The sequence below is a fragment of the Lepisma saccharinum genome, chromosome 7 (genome assembly GCF_977018435.1).
Source record: "Lepisma saccharinum chromosome 7, izLepSacc3.1, whole genome shotgun sequence".
Classification (NCBI taxonomy): Eukaryota; Metazoa; Arthropoda; class Insecta; order Zygentoma; family Lepismatidae; genus Lepisma; species Lepisma saccharinum.
The window spans coordinates 395,573-413,016 of NC_139235.1; the positions used below are offsets into that span (position 1 = coordinate 395,573).

At 39.7% G+C, this 17,444-nt stretch overlaps 1 protein-coding gene across 1 annotated transcript in view; it reads left to right on the forward strand.

Moving 5' to 3' along the window:
* The first annotated feature begins 1,552 nt into the window (after positions 1 to 1,552).
* Glyp (glycogen phosphorylase) overlaps positions 1,553 to 17,444 on the forward strand; it is a 53,316-nt gene continuing 37,424 nt past the window's right edge. Inside the window, exons 1-2 of the mRNA XM_083124877.1 lie at positions 1,553 to 1,926; positions 15,304 to 15,405. Of these exons, the coding sequence (XP_082981003.1) occupies positions 1,684 to 1,926; positions 15,304 to 15,405 (345 nt within the window). The 5' untranslated portion in view covers positions 1,553 to 1,683. The remainder of the gene's footprint in view (positions 1,927 to 15,303; positions 15,406 to 17,444) is intronic.

Genomic DNA, 17,444 nt, shown 5'->3' on the forward strand with positions numbered 1-17,444 from the left:
TTCTTTAAAAAAAATAAGCCCCGGCCAAATTTGAGGCCACGAGACGCCACTGCCAAAATCGATTACGTCTTGGAAGATTGTGGTGTGTCCAATCTTGGTAAATTGTGGAAGTTTAATTGCATTCACTCCTTCAGCTATTTTATCGATTCGTTCGTTCTTATGTCGTGAATCGTGATTAACCTAGAGGTAGAAGAGCGACGTGATAAATATATAGATAAAAAGGTAAAGTTCCCGTGGAATGAAGGCACATTTAGGGGATGTGGGAGTAGGACCCCACACATTCTCGATCTCGTCCATTTTGGAGGTGATATGATCAGCACCACGCTCCGGCCGCCTTTACCCCCTCCTCCCTTATTTATTTGAGGCTGCGTGAGCCCAAGAGCCGCTTTACAGATCACCCACCCCAGGAATCGAACCCGAGTCTCCCGCTTAGCTGTCAGACGCCTTACCGACTAGACCACCGCGGCTCTTAGATATGTATATGTAAATTATTTTAATGAATGACTAACTTCAAAATATATTATATCTGTTCAACATGCTTAGATTAAGATGTTTTACATCAAAATATAGGCGTAACTAGCTGCAAGGCACATTGGGGGAAGGGGTGGAGGTGAGGACTGACATATTTGAGGTCAGGGTCTATCCAGAATTTTCCATCTGGGGCTGTAAGTTCATAATTAAGGGAAGTGTAAATTTAGAGCCAAAATTGCCATAAATTGGGTCTTTGTGAAAATTTTAAGGAGGGCTTTGAGAAAATTTAGGGATGTGTGGATAAATCACTGCTTGAGGTAATCTGCACCACGTTCCATTCGCCTTTACGTCCTTTAAGTACCAATCGCTTAAGGGCTGAATGAGCCTCACTTTATAGAGGAAAAAATTCACCTGAAATCACCCACCACCGGAATCGAACCCGGATCTCCTGCGTGACAGTAAAACGCCTTATTAATAATATACAGGGTGATTCAAAAATATTAACACTATATGGGAAATAGAAAATGTACTACTCACCGTCTACGTTTACTCCTTTAATCTACATTTAATCCTATTCTGCATAGACTGTCACACACTAAACATAAATTCGTGTCATTGCAGCAAAGTTTCCTCCTTTAAGCAAATTTTATATTTCCCATATAGTGTTAACATTTTTTTGAATCACTCTGTATTTGTTCTATAACTGCTGGCCGTCGAAGTACAAAATCGAAATTAATTTAAAAATCACGTTCAGATTCCGAATTCCCATTATTTAAAAAATATTGTTCTGTTTCTCTATCGACGAAATTTACTTGTAAAAATGTGTAGTAATTTTTTATTTTTTGATCGTGAAATATTGATACCTCTCCAATTCAACGATTTACGGGTTCTAAAAAAAATTGACGCGATTCCTCACCTCACTACCGAACTTTCCGTATCCCGTATAAATCCATTTGTGCCATTCTCAACACTGTGTTGCTGAATTGTGTTGAAAGTAAACATTCGTCTCGGAACTGTGCGTACAGTAGTGACATCTACCAACAACTTCCGTAACGCGCATGTGCGACCTTGCGGAAGGTGAATGTTGTCTGTGGTTCGTTCGCTCATCGTCAACGGAGGAAAAGGTTCGTCTGTTGCCCGTGGACGATTGTTTCTGTGTCGGGCATAATTATCGCAAGTGAGCCCTGCATTTCGTGAACGTATCTCGTTGCAATGTCTACGCCGCAGTCGGACATAGAGAAAAGGAAGCAGATTAGCGTGAGGGGGATCGCGCAGGTGGAAAACGTTTCGAACGTGAAGAAAACATTCAACCGGCATTTGCATTATACGCTTGTCAAAGATCGCAATGTTGCTACCCCGAGGGACTATTACTTCGCCTTGGCCCACACAGTGAAGGACCACCTCGTCTCCAGATGGATTCGAACTCAGCAGCATTACTATGAAAAGGATCCCAAGGTAAGTGAGTGAGAGAAACTAATTTCAAATAGGTCATGTAGTGACTGTTTTGGGGTCGATCGTTTTCGTATATAGGGGAGAGGGTGTGTAAGGGAAAGGAGTGACATTTTCGGAAGGCACTAAAATGCACGCAGTGCACCCTCGACAAGTCGAAACTACATAACTGTCGGCTAACGAGGTTCTGGCGGCTGGGCGTAACAGTTTGTACAGTCACGGACACTGCCGGCTTGTAATGAATACATCGACTTTCAATACAATCGTTCCAAGCCGGCAGTGTGCGTGACTGTAGCATCCTCTGTTTCCTGTTCGTGCCTGTTTACGACTGCCCATCAATTTCATATATTCGTCTTCATCGTCGCGATTTGACAAGTGGAAGAATGCGTCGCGAAACAACAAAAATGAAATAAAATTCTCGTGTGTGCCTTTCCGATAGTACACTAACGAACACTAAAGCCTTTCAGGGAGATTTTTGTCAATTTTTTATTTGTGTTTTTAAAACTAACGTATGCCACATTTCCCCGCCTTTTGCTTAATCTTGAACAACTTGTTTTGATGTGTTTTTTACGTGATTTGTGTGAATGTGAAGAGAATACACACAGGAATGAATGACGCTCAACAGCGAAGAAAGGGATGGTTGCTCTAAATCCGGGATTATATTAGTTTTTCTTAAGTCCCTTTTCCCATAGTTGTAGAAAAGGATGTAACATTCAAATACATGGCATGTTTGATAGTGAATGCTTGTATTTTCAGTTCTTGAAACATATAATAAAATCGTAAAGGAAATGCACACTTGTTACATTTTCTCTCCCTCCCTCTCCATTGCTTCTTTCTCCCTCTTCCTTCTTTCTTTTTCTCTTTTGATTCTCTTGCTTCTTTATTTCTCTCACCCTCTCTTTCTCGCTTTTCCATTCTTCTCTCTCTCTCGCTTTCTCTCTCTCCTTCGGTAAATTTAAAGTCCAAATGACCACAAAGTAGGTGTATGTAAACAATGTTATTGGGGTATTAGGTATTTTTGTAGGAGTGTTCGGTGTGTGTGAATGAATCAGTGTTGTATTCATCGATAGAGCTATGCTAAACGGCGATTAATGGAAATTTTGATATGTGGGCGTCGTTGCCTTTTGAGCCTGTCGGTGCCTATTCTACGTTTTATCATTTAGCGTATCCAATATTATTTGTCAGTATATCAGTAAAAAGGAGACTAGAGCTCCCACAACATATCCTTATCTTGTTCCCGGTGGTGATAACGTTGTCGCCTTGTAATGAAAGGGTCCTGGGTTCGATCTCCAGATCAGGATGGTACAGTGGTTCGCATCCCACTTTGAACTGTGTGTCCAGTACCAATGAGCCTCTCAGATAAAATGAACTGAACCAAAATAAGCAGTATAGCCTTGGATCGCCCATGTGTGATGAAGGGGCTGCCGAAATGAACCATTCCGCTCGTCCTTGAGCGTGTCTCGAAGAAAAAAAATCAAGTCCAGTCATGCCATGCCTTAGGATCCCCCCTCTTAAATCTCCCTGAGATCGCACTCGCTGGTAAATTTCTAGTGGAAAGTAGACTTGCGGCACAACGAAACCAAATAGCATTCATTTTCGAAAAAAAATCTACAAAGTAACTTGTTATTTTGATATAAATGGTTTATCGAATACGAGGGAACGTTGACTTGACCATTCACGACCATGAGATGCGATAAAAATTCCCAGTCATAGGCGACCAGTTGATTGAGTTCAAATAACTCGTGCAATTTCAGAGAAAAGATCTGGGGGATTCTTAAAGGATAACGTATAACTACAATATTGTTCAAATTCATTGAGTCGTGACAGAGTATGAACAATCTGTTGTGTCGGAGAAGTAAGCATGGCTCTTGTTTGGCTAAATGCCCAAAACAAGCGAGACACGATGTGTAGATTTTCGCTTGGAAGTTGTAGATATTTGGATTACTTCCATACTCTTACACAAACACATGATTATTTCTCATGATCTTTACATAGATAACAACTCGACGAGAACTTTCAACTCTTGAACATTTAAGTATAATCATTCACACCGATTCTCACATTTCTGTTTCAAGAAATGCTGCTACCGTTAGAGTAGTGTCGGAGTAAACATATTTTTTCTGGATAAAATCATCAAATCACCATGTCACGTGACATGAATCACAGCGTGAATGGTCTGTCGTGAAAGGTCAATCGCCAGAAAATTGTGCAATGACAAATATTTTAAAAAGCAAATAAGAATTTAACGTGACTGAATTTTACATGATCGTAAATGTCTACAAATAATGTAATTTTCAAAAATAAATTTAATGGAAATCTGCAAACAATTCAGCCTATCAGATTTATATTAAACGATATAAGAGGACCAGCCTGACTTTGTAGACTCCTAGATCTTCCCATTGGTCTCATTATTTTTTTATTTTCGATAACTGCAGCAGAGCCAAGACAACGCTGATTGAATATTTACATGCAATATAGGGTTATATGCAGTGTGGTATTTGAAAATATTTCCAGTGGAGGGAAATTCCAGTTATTACTCTTGAAGCATCAGGATATTAAAAAAATATATATACATAATTTCACCTCCATGCCAAAAATTAGCAACCAGAGGAAGGGAGTTCCGCCCTCAACCCCCTTCAAAAATCACCCGGGGATACTATCTTCTTACGTTGCAATATCTTGGAAACTATTCAAGCTGCAACTATGAAATTTGATGAGTTGGAGGAACTTGAATCATCAACTTCTCTCAATATTCATATTTTCGAGTGTTCATTTGTTCTAGTCAACTGTAGTCTCATTCGATACTCCCGGTGGAGGCACAAGTGGTTCGGATCCCACTTTAAACTGTAGGTCCAGTCCCGATTAGCCTAACTGTGCATAAAGTGGACTTAAAACACCAACTCAAACTCATTCGATACTCACCTGTTATACTCAGAAATTATTAGAGGTAGAAAGATAAAATACGCCCCTTCTCGTTCCAGTATTTCGAAATCGTCATTTTCAAATGTACAGTAGTGTTTCGGTGATGGAGGCTCCCATTTTCCCAAATCTTGTACGTACAAAATCTGAACGGGGATTGGCTCTTCTCCCCTTTTAACTTCCCCTCTCTTTACAAGTATTGAGGAAAGCTTTGTGCCAGGGTTGTTTTAGGTTCAGGAACCCATAAATTCTATTGGATTCCGTAGCAGGACCGGAATCTTTTTTCTTGCACAATTTCAACTTGGGGTCCAAGTTGCGTATTGTTTCATTTCAATACGGAACATGGACCGGATTTAAATTGATCCCGAAAAGGTTCCTGGAACGTATTTAAATTCATCCGGAAAGAAGGTTCCTAGACAGAGTTGAAATACTTACAGGTAAAAAGGTTCTTACGGTCTAGAATCCATTTACGCTTGCTGATTTTCTCTCTTGGACCGGAATTGAGTTTATTTAAAATTCCTGGACCTTTAACAACCCTGCTTCGTACCCCATCCCCCGAAACCGTCCTTTTCAGGGTATAGTTTGTGCAATTTGACTATTGTTGGGCTACTTTGTAAAAATAAGGCCTGTCATAGTAAGCTTGTGACGTCAGCAATCCACTCTATTGTAATATTTAATTTCAGTCCTGCCACCAGAGGGTAGCACCTGTAAGCACATTCCGGGAAGACCCGGAAGCACTCAATCTGCACTAAATGCGTATGCAGAGCCCGCTCGACATATGTCACCTATTACATGATATTTTTAGAAGCAATGCATGCCAAGCAGAGTTGAGTGGAAAACGAGTTCGTGCAGTCGACTTGTAGCAAGTGTGAAAGCTGTGGCACAGAGGCACTGGCTGATGCAGAATTTTATTTCGGCGGGGGCTTGAATTGTAAAGGTGTATATTAATATTCAGGGCCGTATCAAGGCTTGTGGAGGCCCCTGGGCAAAATGTTTTGTGGGGGCCCCCATTTTTTTTATTATTTTTTACTAGCAGCTTTATTAGCTCAATATGTTAACCACCAATTTTCAGCAGTTGAAATGATAGACCTGATTTTAGAATCAGTAGTCATTCACAATCGAACATATCGCAGATAGGTTTGCAGGGAGAATAGCGCATTAAAATTAAGTTACAGGACGAAAAGTGTAGCGCTATAGCAGCAGTAAAATTCTGCGTCTAAATGTGGCTGTGGTGGCTGTTTGTCGTTCGTGTGCTTCAAGCCTACTCGTCCATTCGAGCCCTTTGTACTCATATCTACTGAGCGATAGGTAGCCTACATGTAAAATTGTAATACTGCTCTCTTTCCTCGAACTTCCCATTAAAACACTTTCAAATAGTCACAAAATCTCTTACCGAACTAGTAGAGCAAGAGATATCAACGTTTATACAAAATTCCCATGCAACATTTCAACATATACCCTGAAGCTAAGTGAATTTAAAGAAAAACGTTCACACGTCGCCACTGACAATCCACGACAATTCAACAGCAAGGAAACTAAAACTCAATAACCAAAATATTTAATTGATAGAGTAGCAGTATGTTTCATTATTGTTAGGAACTGGAACAGCATTGCCAACTTTTTACGATTATTTGTTATTTCCGTTATTCAACGTCACTTTTCTTCCTATTGAAGTTAATCGCGATGATGAGAATGAAATGATGATTGTGAATGAAACGAAAGGACTCATACAAATATCCATGTATTCAGAATACATGTCGTATGATTGTTTCTTTATGAGAACCTAGTTTAACTGATGCTTATACATAAATAAATACACACATACATGCAAATTGAATTACCGTGTCAGAAGAACAATATGAATTTAACAAACGGCTCGCACAAGCCTTTCCGAGCCTGCTGTGCTGCAGCACATCCCTGGGTATCAACATTTTGTGGTATTTCTTTAAAAGAAATCCGATAACTGAGTCTTAACTTATTGATTGATTGTTAAAAATTATTTGGGTGCGTCACAGAGTCTTATCTTATGACTTATGAGGGAACATAAATAAATATATATATATATATATATACCGCCATATGCTTGGCCTAATATGCTAGTAAAAAACATTAAACAAGTCCTCGATACTACGTGAAGTAAGCCGTCTAGTTACGAACACGTCAATACTCAACAATAACACGTAAGTCACACACTGTTGAGAAAAGTACTCAATGGCCGAAAGGAAACAATCAACTCATTCCGCCGTCCGTTAGCTTATGTTAGCGCGGTTCACAAAAGCGCTGCTTAAAGTTAGGTGTCCCGTAGTTCACTGACGCACCGAGAGAGAGCGCTGCGCTAGTATCTCTACAATTCTTTTCCCCTAGAAAAACTCAGTTCTAATACGATATTATTAACGAAAGAAAGTTATGTACTTCATAGGATTATTTATTATCTTAATCGTATCTGAGAATTGATTGTTTGAATAAGTGTACCGTATTTCCACACCGCATCCAAATCAATCCATGGTATAAAATATAGAGAGCTTCAGATATCTACAAACAGATCGACTGAGAGCTGTGCTGCAATTGGATCCAGAAGAGTGTAGACATACGACAATATTGAAGGTTTTTTTTTTATTTTTAAAATATTACTTCTTATGTAATTTTTCACAAGCATAGCCAGCCGGTTAAAAGATTTATTTGGTGGCGGCCCCTGACAGTTTCCTTTTGGTGGGGGCCCCGGGGCAATTGCCCCAGTTGCCCATAGGTTAATCCGGCCAATATTACATAACTGCATTCTTGGGGGAAGTCGGAATAGACAATGAAATATTTCATTATTAATAGGGCTGAGTCGATACCACTTTTCACCAATATGCATACCAAACCGATACCGATGCTTGATAATTGTTATAAGAGTTGTTCAATCTACTTCCAGTGATATTTATCAATTTATTAGAGTTTTACTTTTAAAAATGCCAGAATTACATACAGTATTAAAATACCTCGTATGTAATCGCAAAATACATGTTTCCCACACAATATTCGTGCAAAATTAAATGAAATGCATAATTTTGAGGATAATTAGGCTCCGCGAAAGTTCCCACATGACTGCTAGTTTGAAGCCTTTCCTCCCGTGAAATCCCAGATTCGTAATGATTATCCCCCTTCCAAACACCACAGCCTTTCAATGTTGCAACATGGTCTGTGGCTGTTGCTCTTTTCTCTGCTCCACATACATGCTGCTGTGACGTAATAGCCCCTTGAAAGCTTAATAAGAAAATAACCGGCCTTTCACGTGTTGCGGGAGTGTTGCTTCTGGCAGTGCCTTTGTCTTACGTCACGGCAGCGAGTGCTGAGAAATATTCTAGTGGCGAACGTAACAAGCTCTTTAAGACGAATCTTGCGATGCTATACGAATATTAGCACAAAGCATGAAGAATTAGCTTTCTTTACTCTCTCCCTACCCCTTCTTTCTTATCGCAGCATTTGAATCGCAAGGCTGTTCCTTTCTTGCCTTTGGTACAATAAAAGTAAAATCTATCCTGACCACCTCCCTTGAAACTTTCCTGGATCCGCCACTACTTGAGTCACTATAATTTGAAGCAGCAGCGGTCTCTCTGATTTCTGATTTGCAAGTAGATGGACGAGCACACGGAACTGCAGAGTTGAAATACGTTCCATTCTGGTTTCAGCAGGACGGTTTTTCTTCTGGTGGAGGGGATTTCTGGGGACGGCAGCCAAGAAGGGAGACGACCTTCAGTGTTCACTTCCAAGTTCGCATGAACGAGAATCCATCTACATTCCCGATAGGCTATTGGATTCTAAACCAAACTGGTATTTCGGCTTCTGGGTTAGGAGGGCGGGGTAATACATCAAAGATCCCTGTCTTCTTCGCTTGATAAAAAGTATTGTTAGATCATAGGAGATATGTTATTGTCGATAATCTTACGATAATACGCACTACAATTGTTACTGTTGAGAAATTCCAGGCTGTTACTTTCTAACCTTGCCTAACACAGTTGCATCTACTCATTTTAGAAAGTAACACTATTGCTTTGCTGCCTAGTTGAACATTCTGTACATCCAACTTATCGCTCATAGGTATATCACGTTCACTCGCCAAGATAAGTTGAAGGTCCTAATATTTTCGCACATCATGTAGTGAAGTTTGTCCTTGGTTATTGAAACCTCCCATTTGACTGCGATATGCCGCATGATAATGACTCATATACGCTAATATGCGAAAGATAGTGACATGAAATGTGATTGACAGATGTGTGAAGTACGAAGTCTAAAGTTTTACAAAACTGCTGCGTTCAACCGAGAGATTACAGGGACGAGGCACGACGCACGTGTTGAAAAGCCAATACCCTCGGCGTCATGGGCGTCGAGGGGAGGGAGTGCATACGGGTCACGGCCCCTTCCCAATGGAAATTGACATAATTCATATGATCGCAGAAAAATTAGCTTATATTTATGATAATGGATAATATTAATACCGTATACAAATAGATATTCCAACAAAATAACTGAAGAAAAATAGCCATCTCGAAAAGGAGTGCAAGTTCAAAACCAGGTCAGATCTTGATATTTTAAAATTCTACCACTTAATGCAAATGAGATTTTTATGCGAGATATCACAAAACTCATTCCATGACATATTTTCCCCTAGTTTTCAGATTTTCCTTGATTGAGGTGGGTAAAAGGCGTACAAAATATAGAGCGATATGTATTTCAGTGTATTAAGTATGGGAAATGCGAAAAAATGAAAGTGTGCCAGATCTTTGATCATTTGGTATTTCTGGTGAAAAGTCTCCTCAGGGATGTAGCCTAATGATAATTGTTATTATAACTTATAATTGATATTTATTGTATCAATATCATTATAACTAAGACCTTCCCCATCCCTTTTCGAAATATTCCTGGCAACTACCGCTCTCAACACAGCCATTTTTTTTTTAAATAAAAAAAATCTCTCCTGCTGTGAGTGATCTCATTGCCACTCACAGAAATAGATCTCGAAGCAGAATCCCAATCAATTATAATTTGATTTTTCATGATCTTGTATGGACAGTACTCGGACACATGTTCTCTGCGTCTAGCAAATTATTGATTCCTATTCTCTCTCGGGAATCTATGGAGGAAGAAGGAGAGAGAGTTGAGAAGGCGAGTGGGCGGAACAAAGCAGTACGCGCTGCTACAAAAGATTGATAGCTGCACTCACTTCCTCTCTCACGACTTCATTGGTCGAGTCACTACTTCGTTCGCTCGCTCCAGAGATTCTATGGACAGTGTGTAGTATTGCTAAGATTCTGTGCCGTTAAAATACCACCTTTTCACTTCCTTCTAAAATCGTTATTCACAAATCCATTAACTGCAACACACGGCCCCTATCTGTTTCAAAACCCAGACTAGCATGGTACCTATCACCAGTGGCGTGCCCAGGATTATCGAAAAGGGGGGGGGGTATATATTTTCTTTCACTAGCCAGCCCTCACTTTTGCCATCTTTTCCTACGTTTTTTTTATTATTTTTTTGTACAGCACTGCTTATCACAAAACTTCGAATTATGATCGTGCATCCAATATACTGCAGATCGCAGATACTTAAAAATATCTCCATAGACGAGGCTTTATCGTGCAGTAAACCCGACGTGTGTGTATATATCGCTCACAGTTTTCATGTTATAGACACTCAAAGTTAGGGACGGGACGTTTAAAACACTACATTGCCCTTTCTTCAGGAAAATTTTTCAAAAGGGAATGGGATACTGACCCCATACCTCTTCAGTACGCCCGTGAACATTAATTCTGGCCTATTTTCTGCCAGGTTTGCGGTTTTATTTCCTTTCTCTGTGAATAAAGCTGTGCAAGAAGAGCTCCGAGAAAAGTCTTCAGCCTCCACAGTTGCTCAATGGACAGACTAAAAATAACAAAAAGCGGCGTGCTTCGGTTTGCTTTCTCCCACGACAACTAAAAGTTGGCAGGTAGTCATCGTTGTTAACGGTAAGCTAAGTGAGGGCAGTTTGTAACACACGTGCAACTGTCTGTAAAACATTCGTAGATGCAAACATTCCTGTTGCACGTGAAGATAAAAAACTATTGTCAGTATTTAAGTTCACTCAGACAGGCTAATCGGGACTGAACGTGCAGTTTAAAGCAGGGCCCGAACCACTGTGTGCCTTCACCGGAAATCGAACCCGGGATCCCGTGATTACAATGCGACAACGTTACAACAGCGCCAGGGAGGTCCGTCAAGCAGAGGCGTCTCGTGAACGCATGCGACTGCGACGACATTCATGAGCATTTCTACATTCTAATTTCTTCATATAGGAGAACTATTTATTTTACACGAGAGCGCTGAACTAAGCTTATTACATTTCTTGGATCTGAAGTGACCCATGCATCAATTGTGGGAAAATAATTATTACTACTTTCTTTCACTCGGCTAAAGGGCCGAGCGACCCGGGGCGCCCCCTTTGATTAGCACCAAAACCTTATTTCTGATTACATAATCGTGGCTATTTGTTTAAGTCCATTTTACGCGCAGAAAGGCTAATCGGGACTAGAAGTACAGTTTAATATGGGATTCCAACGACTATATTACTTTACGGTCATAAGGTTAAAAGCAAGGTTGTTAAAGATCCAGAAATTTTAAATAAAATCAATTCCGGTCCAGGAGAGAAAATAAACAAGCGTAAATGGGTTCTGGACCGTAAAGAAGCTTTTTATGTTTAAAGTATTTCAATTCGGTCCAGGAACCTTTTTCCGGATCAATTTACGGTCCAGGAACCTTTTTTTTGGATAAATTTAAATACGGTCCAGGAACTTTTTTTGGATCAATTTAAATACTGCCCAGGAACATTTTCTCCGAATGAATTTAAATATGGTACAGGAATCTTTTTTCGATGAAACAATACGGAACTTGGACCGCCCTTTAAATTGTGCGAGAGAAAAAATGTTTCGGTCCTGTTACGGAACCAAATAAACCCATTAGAATGTATGGGTTCCTGGACCTTTAACCTAAAAGTGCTGAATTCAAACCAAACTCGAATCGTTTCGAAGTCACTGACGCGGAAGTGACTTTCTTGCAAGTTATCAGCCAGCAGATAAGAACTCCGAAGGTTACGCAATCTCCCCCATAAAACACTTCTGACCTTGATTAAAGTTGACGCTGTCAGAATTATCTCAAGAGTGAAACGCGTGTTCAATTAAAGAACATGCTTGGACGCCCTCCTTAGCCCCGTTCTCTGAAGGTGACATTCGCCCGTGTCGCTAACCTCTTCAGCTGGCGACGATGTTTTCCTCTGGTGGCGTGTTTGGCACATGCTGCCACCTCTGGTGACGAAATTTTAGGGCAGTGGAGACCTTCCAAAGGTTTCCATTATCCCTTTTTTATTAGTTGCGTGTTTTCCTACAATACTATTCCGCAACATTTGAGTGGGGTAAGTCCGTCTAAAATAAAATGTTTAATTTCTGACAACGTGTCATTTTCATTCATGTTAAAAGGTGAAAACAAGTTCCCAATTACATTTGTTAATTTGTTGTTGATTTATTTTACGTAGCCTGCCTTCCGTTTGTAGCCGATCGCGACGAATTGGATGAATGACGATTAGGTAAAATGGATGAAGGGTCAATCAATAACACATGGACGATTCACGAAATCTCACAGAGGATTACACTGAGTGTGGATTCAGGCGCCAGGCCCTCGTTGGCCTGCACAAATGGCAGTGTGCCAGGGTATTCAGTGTGGAAGAGAGGTTGACATTTAGATACCTTCCGAGAAGATACATCCCTTAAACCCCTTCTCATTATCAGAGTATGTCCTCCCTGTGTGAGCAAGTTTGTGGACCCTTTATTCATATGAAATGAAGTACCTGCTCTAAAAAGTTGAGAAATGAGTGGGACAGGCGCGGCTCGTGCATTATTTTCCTGGGGGTTCACCGAAGTCATATGACACATATTCAGTTTCCACAAATACTTTCTTCGCGAAACAAAGGGATCGGGGGGTGGGGCTTAAAAGATTGGTACATATTTTTTTTTTTTTTTTTTTCATAGAATGAGGTTTCATAGCAAAGTTTCATAATAATTATCATAAATTACTGTGACTGAAATGAAATTATATGTGGATCTTCCAGGCGGGTGTGACCCCTTTTTCCATTCGGAAGTGCATGCCTGCAATTATAAAACGAATAATCACAATGGTCCTACAATTATTAAAGGGAAATGGCAACCAATGGCATGTGCATGACCCTATCATTGAAACGCTACAGCTTTTTTTTCTTTCTTTTTTCAAATTTGGAGTTGGTCGACCAGCACACGCATTATCTCTTATTTTCTTTCAACATACGAGAAAATTTGTTTCCGTAAATTGTATGCATTTTAGCGGCCATTTCTTACCTGCACAGACAGCAACACCTACACTGCATCAAATGGCGTAATATACAGTAGTCCATCCTTTGGAGCATCAATACTTTGCAACAACTATCCAAGCACTTCGAAAACTTACAAACTTGAAATATTGGCACCAACAGGGTTTGTCACGTCTTCCTTTCTTGTCTAAGATCGCGCCATTCTTTTACTTTCACATATCCGAAGTATTTCCATCTTTAAGGAAAAAGTCTGAATGCATTCACGAGTTATTTTAGTAATGTATTTATTTTATTTTAATTCATCGTGTCTAATTCCAGCTTTCATTCATTTCTACTCATCCTTCTCTCCCACAATTTTGCATTTATGCCAAGAAGTTAAGCACAAAAATTATTCAACAGAGAAGATAGAATATGTAACGAATGCGCTCCAAACTTAAAACCTCACAGGGCAACACTGGAAAGGAGGAACCAGCTGGGTCTCGCTCGCAGCGAGGACGGTGCCCTCTGGCTTCTGCTGTGGCTTCTGAGAGAGCACGAACTGCGCATGACCGTTGGTTGGAGATCGAGTTTCCTCAGTATCCTCTTCCATGTATATTGCTCATATAGCTACCCCGAGCTTCTGCCTGCCGCCCGAACCTTTACTATATGGCTGGAGCTCTCCTGCGGGGGTTCAGCTGAGGGTCTGCACGAGGGCGGCCGACTCGCGGTTTCTCTTTCTCAGCAAAAGAATTTGCCGTGTTACGGACACAAATACATGACTTCTTGTGTAGAAATTTTAGCGAAAAATTGTCAAAAGGTACAGACATTGTTTATTATCCATTCTCGAGGTAAATGCCGTATATTATAAGTGGGGGTTCACTGATCCTGTGCGCTATAAGGCCAACCGCGCCTGGAGTGGGAACTCAATTTTATACATACGACCCATTATCTTGGCTATGGGGCCAGGCGCCAGTGCCTGGTTAGCCTCTAAAGGAGCTTTCAGACTGAAGCGACAAGTGACACAAGCAACACCAGCAGCTTCTGACACTCTGGCGTGAAGAGACCATTTATTTCTGAAGGTTGGTTTCCAAGTGACTCGTGTCGCTTGTCACTTCTGTCTGAAAGCTTTCTAAAAATGCCGTTTCCAAGTTATATAGTGAGAAAGAGAGGCTGGTATTTAAATGCCTTCAGTAAAGGTCACTCCTTACATCCTAATAATTATTCTTAAAACATTTTATGGGGTAAGAACATTTCAAGGGGATCAAGCCAGATCCATACATCAAAGAGTGATACATAATATCTATGTACAAGGTGGCGCAAAAGTCATCACCTGATTTTCTTAGCCTATAGCTTGGGTTTTAAATGAAACAAAGTAGGTTTTTTTGTGTTAAACTTTTATTGATGCATGTAAGTTTTATGTCCTCAATTTTTAAAGATAACATCCAATAAATGACCACCATTCGAATTGATGCAAATTTTGGGCTCTTTTTATTGCGTTGGTGGTGTTGGAAAGAATCTGCAGGTAATTTTTTTTTCAATTTCATGCTGAATATTGTCCTTTAGTTGCTGTAACATGTGTGGCTTATTCACATAAACAAATGACTTCAAATATCCCCTGGCCGGCCATGGCAAATCACTAAAACGGGATATTACTCTGCCCGGAAAAGTCTCATGCAAAAGAGCTAAGGCTGTATGTGGGGTATACTTATTCATTTTCGCACACAATAAATTTCGTGAGTATCTTCTATTTAACTGACAAAACACTACTGACAAACAACAAGATGTCCAAATAAAGGTCAGTTCAAATAGTATGATTACTTTTGTGCCACCTGTTATATGCAACATAATATCATGTAACTGAGGCTTTGTAACAACCCAGGAATATAAAGAAAACATTGTATGCTGTGGGGATAGCCATGCTTTAACTACACCATTACTGTGGAGAGAAGCATTAATGAAACATGTGTCAAACTGTAAATATTCTTATTTCAAATTATTTGTTTTTGATCTACACAGTTTTTATCAATTTTCTCTAGAAATTCAGTGTGTTATTCAGTTATGCATAGTTTTTAAAAAAAATATTCTGAATGTATAGTCCCTCGAAAGTTATTCACTTAAATGTTATTCCATTTCAGCGTGTATATTACCTCTCACTGGAGTATTACATGGGACGATCACTACAAAATACTATGATCAATCTTGGACTACAAGGAGCATGCGATGAAGCGATGTATCAGGTTAGTATTATTTCTTTCTAAAGCTTATTGCCCACGGAAATAGAGTTCCTACTAGAAAATCCTTCTGGCCACTAAGCTAGGTGTGAAATTTTTACTCTACTACTACTACTTATCATTGCAGTCTACTGTATGTCGCAGTTGGGAGATACACGAAAGCAATGTAGCAGACTCCAGAAAAACAGAAGTGATGGGACATGATGCATCGCCAAATGTAAAGCCACTTGGCAGGACTTGGTCCTCAGTGGGCTGTTTATCAGATAATTTTATATCTGGATTTCAATTATACAGATATTGGATATTCTGATATCCAAAGTTTCTGGATTATCTGGATATACAATATTCAGATCATCCAAAATGTCTGGGTATGTGAATGTGTGCATTATCCAGACAGTTTTATCATTATCCATTTCACAGGCTATTCACATATTCTTTTATTCATGATTTTCATATTTCCACTCTACGAATTTTCTACAAATCCTTCATCAAATCTGTTATATCTGAATCATCTGGATTATCCATTGCATCCAAAATGAATATCGGATAATTTGAAATCTGGATATCCATTATCCGGATTTTATAGCCATCCCTAGTTTCCACCACAGAGTTTTGTTTTGGATAAAGGCGAATGATCACAGTAAAATTCACAGCAGTTGTGTACATAGTGGAAGTATCCCCCATCAATCGTAGAATCAACAAGGGATGTTTGAAGAGAAGGGTGAGAAGGAGACATGAGGCAATGATATCAGACATCTCCTTATCATCCCTGCCTCAGCTTTGCTTAACAGCATCTCTGATGGCTGTCATCTGTTGGGACACCCAAGTTGTATGGTCCCAGTGCACCATCGCAGCACTTTTGTCCATGGTGAGAAGCTGAATGTGTTCACTGCCTCTCGTTTGTGAAAGCAACAAGGATGCCTTCAAAACTTTCAACACTGTAGCAACGAGCTAAACAAAGTTTGCACTGAACTCTTGCAAATTTTGATATGTGTGAAACCGACTAAATTAGAATCAGGTTGAACAGGGTGTCTACCAGTCATGAAAGTCAAGATATCAACAAATAGGTCAAGAAGTCAATAAACAGTCAAGAAATTACACTTGTGGTCAAGAATTTTTACTATCACAATGACTGATTGATTGATTTAGTTTATTTTATTTCATTTCACTTTTCTCTCCCTTTGGCTAATCACAAAGATAAGGATGAAAGGTAGTAAGATAAGATGGATGAAGGAATAATCACAAATATATAGGGATGACAAAAGAAGCCCCACACAAGATTATACTGGCTGTGAGTCCTAATGGCAGAGCATTGCTAGTCTGCCAAATGCAAGCAGGATGCATTAATAGATAAAGCAAGTCTATTTCTCTTGTTAAATACAGCTTCAGTTTTCATCTTAACTGGTCTTTCGGTTGGGGTTTTTCATTAAATAAATATTTAATTTCTTAATTGCTAATTTTCAACTTTACCTAAGTAGAGGCCGTATAAGTAAGGGTTAAGAAAAAGAAAAAAAGGTAAGGAAAAAGTCATGAAAAAGTCAAGAATTTTGGATTTGGTATTTTGGTAGACACCCTGTTGGAACATCCCTCGCCCCTGCCAAGACTTGAACCTAAAGAAAGCTTGAGGGATGATTGAGTCATTAAGGTGATATTCTATGATGTAATAGCAGGAGTATAGCAATAAAAAAAGCATCTTCAGCATTGAAATGACATAAAACTTCTGCCCTTGCACTCTAGTCTCAAGAAAATACTATACAGGGTGATTCAAAAAGGACTTTACAACTTTGAAAGCATATAGAAATTTATTCAGGTAACTTAGAGAGTCTGTTGAGGTGCCATTGGAAAGCAAAACACATAAAGTTTGTCATACAACATTCATGTTGGGTAGATGTGGCTCCCATTTGTAATGCGGCATACATCCCACCTGAAGTCTATTTCATTTCCGACTTTCACCAGTAAGTCAGGCATCACTTCTGCAGTGGCGGCGTTAATTTGAAGTCTCAGCTCAGCAAGATCAGCAGGTAAAGGTGGTACAAAAAACCGAC